Here is a 6,044-nt window from a genome sequence, read left to right as displayed (position 1 = left end):
TTAACAAATGCATTCATGCGGGGGTAATTCATGTTTTGGAAAGGAAAGTGAACCGTTTTCTAAAGTTTGCAAACAGTTTTTCCTCCGGCAGTGGACTGCTTCCGACGAGCATCTAAACGCATTGTTTTGGAGAATCCAATTGAAAAATCCATTGTTGTTGCGAAGTTTTTAATCCGGGGATTTTAAAAACATCACATGCTCGGTCGGGGGATCGGGTGCTTGTGCACAACACCCAAATAACACGCAAATTCTCTCAATCCCAGGTTTCTTACTTTTTCCTATTCACAATTGTTTCAACTCTTTACAGATACAGTATATGGCAGATTGAAGAGGTTGCGAAAGATAACGCGTGTACGAGGATCAAGGAGATTCCGACCGGGATAACTTTTTCCAAAGATAGGTGCGCCCATGTCAATCTGTGATTTATAGCCCAAATATGAGGTACGTTTATAGCCAGCGGTCTTTGATGGTCCTGTCTTCATTAGGGATCCTATCTGGGATTATGTCTCTGCTATCAGTCATTCTGATTTTCCAGATACAGTCACAACAGATTGCTGTGAAGGAATCACCCCCCAACATCTCCATCGTGCCAACTAATGTCTGGGCAGTGCTTATGCCAGTGTCTACGGTGCTCTCTGCTCTCTCCCTCACGCTCAATTTGAGCTCTGTCATGGTCTGCCTTCTGCACAGCTACTTTACAACCGAGATATGCAGAGGAGAAGATACAGAAAGGTACACATCAACATACTTTAAGGATAATGTATTTGTTGTAGGCAAGAATTGTATTACTGATGCACCTGCAGTTAATTTAGTTGAATAACATGCTTCAATTATATTAAAGTTTGACATTGACAGAAATTAAAGTAAGAATATTACATTCTTATAAATTCACCACTTCCCGTGTGTACCAGGTGCGGACAGAGGCTGCTTGACCGACCTTACTCCTATCTCTGAACTCAGTATGCGTTCGACAAACAATAGCGTTCCCTCGTTGTACACCCAGTGCACAGCCTATGGCCTCAGTGGCCTAGCTCTTTCCCGCGTTGGGTTAGAATTGTGTCTGTGCTTTTTATGACTTTCATATAGATCTAGCTTCTGTGCACTCCAGTGCAAGTAATGACAAAGCATTCTATAAACCAACTAATTTTGAGAAGAAAAGTATCTCATGATAGAAAAATAATGGACAGAAGAGAAGGCCTAATTTGAACATTGAAATAATGTATTTATTTTGGTGTAAATAAATAATTGTGAACTAATTGAACAATACAATCAACATATGATCATGTCATCATTGTCACTGATGGCATTTTCTTCATTTCCTCCCATAGAGCAGACTGGTTCCTATTCCATAGCCAAACTGTCCGACATGTGGCCATTGGATTATTTTGCCTTGGGGTTTCAGTATACTTAGCAGGTAAGACTGACAAAAAATGTAAACAGTAAAGGGCCATAATGAACTGTTTGAATGAAATTAGAAGAAAATTACAAATATTTTTTACAAGTGGCACCACAAACTCATTGGCTATATCATGAGCAACAAACTGCAACATATTTGGTAGTATTTTTTGTTGTTGTTGCTGTTGTAAGATTTAATTTGATATTTTATAAACAATACATACACATACAAACAACATCATACAAACATCAACTACATCACACCTTCCCAGACCCACTAGCACAAACCCCCATCTCCAGTGCCTGCATCACTTTCCGCAACACGGCCTGAAACTGCACCATTTTGTTTCTTGCCCGCACACTTTTGATTATTTAAATAATAAATCATTATATTTTTCTGTTGCGCTAATGATGGTGGACTGATTTCTATGTTTTTAGTACACATTTTTTTTTAAATGAGAAGAGGATCGTCCAACAAATCGGGTATCTCACTACACCCCCACATGCTGTCTTGAAATATGCAAACAAATGGATTAAAAGTACATTTACATTGTAATACTTCTGCCAGCCACATTTCTAGCTCCGCCCATAACTTCCGGACTTCATAGCGTTCCCAGAAAGCATGAATTATTGATTCATTATTTGTTTTAGACTTAAGACATGACCCTACCTTGTGCTGTAGAATTTGTGAACTTTGTCTCTTGTATAATAAATGCCATACATTAGCTTCCATTTTCGTTAATTGTAATTTCTTTAGTTATGCTCCAACTTTCCCTCCATCTTGTGCCAACATCAGTTCTTAAATCTTGGTTCCAACAGTTTTTTTTAAGAGCTTGTCAGTGGGATATGCTCTCTGCAAGCTTTTGTATATCTTCCCTATCATATGAACTTCCTTTTCTGACTCAAATAAGGTTGCTCTGATGTCTAAATGATTTAAAATCAACATTTTGTGATATGTAACTTTTAAGTTGCATGTATTTGAAACTATCTACATTGGTCAGTCCAAAATTACTTTTTAATTCTGTCATGGAAATACATTTATTTTCTGTTACCAAGTAATTTACGGTTTCTATGCATTTAGTTTTCCACGTGGGCCAATTTAATCGGTGAATTCTGAAAAGCTATCCAAGGGTTGCTCCATTGTTTTTAGGAAGTGATATTGGTTCTTGTAGAATCCGTTTCATGTTCTTCCATGTTGTTAAAGTGTTCTTAACTAGGAAGTTGTTAATGTTCTTAGCTTTATCCTTTGAAAATAGACACGTGAAAACATTCTGGGGATGAGCATGCACGTCTTCAATATGTACCCATTGTTACTCTTTAGTGCATTTAATTATGTCGCAACTAAAAGCCTTGGGTAGAGAGTTGAAACAATTCCAAGTCTGGAATATATATTTGGTAGTATTATGAACACTGTAGTAACCCCACATAACGTCATGTGAAAGCACTTTTCATTTAGCTAAAGCAGATTAATTTATCAGACATTATATCCGTTCAGACCAACTGCTAAACAATAACAGATTGTACCAAATAGAGCTTTGCGTGACCCTAGAAAGGACAAATTCATTCAGATTTCTACAAATATACTCCAGTTAATTTGCAGCAGAGGCAAAAGTCACTGCTTTCAGAGTCCCTTCAACTGATTGATACACAAGGCCCAAAACAATGGCGTATTTGACAGACGTGCATTACTGGCGTGTCTTAAGGCAGGTCCTGGCAAGGCAAAGCTGTTGGCTTTCCATTCCAGTGAATGCCTAGTTCAGGTGGGAGGCAGTGCACCATTGTAATGGAGGGTGGATGACCCCCTGATCCCACAGCTCCCTTTCAGGGGGAGCTGTGCAATTCCACAACGTCATCATCATATCCCAGAGTTGTGCTTCTCTCCTCCCTCTTTTAGCACTCCTGGGTCTGTTGTTCTTCAACTGCTGAAAGATGACCAAACATGAGTCAAATAGAGGAAAATACACACAAAAAAAATAATGGCAATGCACTACAATATTTAGAGTTATTCATCCCGGGGAGAAAAAGGGACCTGAAAAGTGATCTTTCTCACAGTGTAAAAAACTAGTCTTTCTGTTCCTGTCACTCTGCAGCGCTCTCTCTTTATGTCAGTCTCACTCTCTCTCTCTCTGTCCCTTTCTCTACTACAGCTATGTCCATCTACATGCTGCTGGTGTTTGAGGTAGAGACAGGCATCGCCAGCGCATGCGTACTGGCCTCAGGAATCCTGATTCTGCTGGTGATCGTGATTCACTCACTGGTCAAAGCCGCCCGCACCGCCCAACACTACCATGGTGGGGAGCACACTGACACCGTGTACCAGAACCAGCACGGAGAGTGCACCCCTGTCGTCCGCCACGGCGAGCTCCAAGACGGAGACAAACCCAGGAGGCACCGCAACAACTCCCATCTCCACCGACAGTTGTCCTACCCTCCCTGTACTGACCCAAAGCAGCATCACCAGCATCATTCCCCATCCCACGGTCCACAGAGTCACGGCAGTGACAAGGAGGGCTACAGTAGTGGTGGGAGTGGGGGTGGCTCGAGAATGCACAGGACCCTGTCGACAGAGTCAGGGCCGCTGCAGTCTCCGTCTAAGCCATGGAATGGCATTAACAATGAGATGAGAAGCGTGCTGGCTCGCAAGTCAGGGGCCTCCAGTAAAGACTCTACTCTAGTGTGAGATGCACTGCACGTCATCGCAGTTAGCACAAGGCTAGTTAATTCCGCCCATACTATCTACCGTTCTGAAGAATACGAATAGAATATGGATAGAAAATAGCTGAAGCTATATAAAGCTCTGAGCTATCCCTCCATGACCCAAGCACAATTACTACATTACTGTACATGTCAATACAGTGGAATTGTCATTTTAATACACCTTTCTTAACATCCCTAATGACTTTTTACACACAGACCATGTTTGATTCCATCACTATTAAGCCCTTTGTAGAATGTTTACTTACTGGTATTCCAATTGAAAATGTTAGTGACTTACTAGCTACAGCTAATGCTTTTGTTGCGATGTGATTATACAATTTAAAGATTTGCTAATAAATGCTTTCATTTTCAAGTGTTTGGTAAAGACCAAGAATGATCCATGAAATATATAGCCAAAACTGTGTATTCCACAATGTATAGAGAAATCCTGTAGTGTCTAGTCTGCATACTGTAAACAAAACATTTTTAATAACTGTGAATAAACACATTTTTAAAAATCATTTCAAACCATGAGTATGTTGTTACAAAACACCCTGTCCTAAAATATCAAGTGGAACAGTTGATGTAAACCAGTAGTCTAATAGCACATTCAGGTTCATTCTAGTGCACTTTTCCAGATTTTCAAGTGTGTGCCTAGAAGTCCTTGTGGCCGAGTTAAAGCTAAGTATAGCTTTGAGTGTGATGCCTGAGGAACTATTAACCTTGGACTGTCTTTCAGAAGTCAGGAGGAAGTGGATGGGGGATGTGGTGGAGTGTCAGGAGGAATGGGAGAGGAGGGGGGGGGGGGGGGTCGCTGTCACGCCCTGACCTTAGAGATCCTTTTTATGTCTCTATTTTGGTTTGGTCAGGGCGTGAGCATTCTATGTTTTGTGTTCTATGTTTCCTATTTCTGTGTGTTTGGCCGGGTGTGGTTCTCAATCAGAGGCAGCTGTCTATCGTTGTCTCTGATTGAGAACCATACTTAGGTATCCTTTTCCCACCTGTGTTTTGTGGGTAGTTGTTTTCTGTTTTTTGTGTCTGCACCAGACAGAACTGTTTCGGTCGTTCTCTTTGTTGGTTTTGTTATTCAGTGTTCAGTTTTATTAATAAATCATGAACACTTACCACGCTGCGCTTTGGTCCACTTCTTCATGCAACGATGGCCCTTACAGTCGCTTCATGTGAGCTGTGTGCATGTGACAGTGTGGGGGAATAAGGAAGAAAACGTAAAACTTAGAGAAACATAAAAATAATGGCAAATAATAATGCAAAGAACAAGTAATGAAAGAAAGGATGATGATTGCAAAGAAAAATAACAAACACAAGAAATGGTGGCCCATGTCTATGAACAGGTTATCTTGGCTTTCACTAAAAATAAGTTTATCAGCCTCATCAACTCCACCCTTTAGCTTGAGCAGGGAAATGTAAACATTTTTTTATCCACAGCTCTGGTGAATGGAGGTTTGTGGGCAATCAGACAAATTAAAGATACACAGCATTGTTACTGTGTTCCAGAGTCAACGTGAGTGGAATTGGTTGTTTACTGCCTCCTACCTGCGCCCCTGGGAGATGCTGATTTGTACGTTCATGCTGATGGCTGAGCCCATCTATGCTTTTGAAGTGCAGGCTGCTGTTTGTCATGCTTTTCACTGCACTGGAAATGAAAAGATGAATATGTGTTAAATAAATACAAGGGCGATTCCATGCCAGCAAAAAATATTTTGGCCAATTCTTACATCGAAACTTAATTGGGAGGAACAATGTTTGACATGCTTTTTACATTTTTATCACAAAAAAAAGAGAAAATCGTGATAAAGTGGCCATTTTAGGTCCTTTTTAGTCTTTCATATGCCTAATGTAAGACCGTATGATCCGTGAACCGTACATGATACAGACAATATAATAGTGTCATTATACTCCTTATACTTTTAGTGTGCTCTAAAATTAGGACT

General features: G+C 40.5%; 1 protein-coding gene across 1 annotated transcript; it reads left to right on the top strand.

Moving 5' to 3' along the window:
• The first annotated feature begins 436 nt into the window (after positions 1 to 436).
• Positions 437 to 4,075, top strand: LOC120055185 (transmembrane protein 221-like). The gene is made up of 3 exons (XM_039003106.1): positions 437 to 732; positions 1,329 to 1,414; positions 3,543 to 4,075. The coding sequence occupies exons 1-3, from the start codon at positions 437 to 439 to the stop codon at positions 4,073 to 4,075; spliced, it is 915 nt and encodes a 304-aa protein (XP_038859034.1).
• Positions 4,076 to 6,044: the final 1,969 nt, after the last annotated feature.

This window comes from Salvelinus namaycush, chromosome 10, assembly GCF_016432855.1.
Source record: "Salvelinus namaycush isolate Seneca chromosome 10, SaNama_1.0, whole genome shotgun sequence".
NCBI lineage: Eukaryota > Metazoa > Chordata > Actinopteri > Salmoniformes > Salmonidae > Salvelinus > Salvelinus namaycush.
This window is presented reverse-complemented; position numbering and strand designations above follow the sequence as displayed.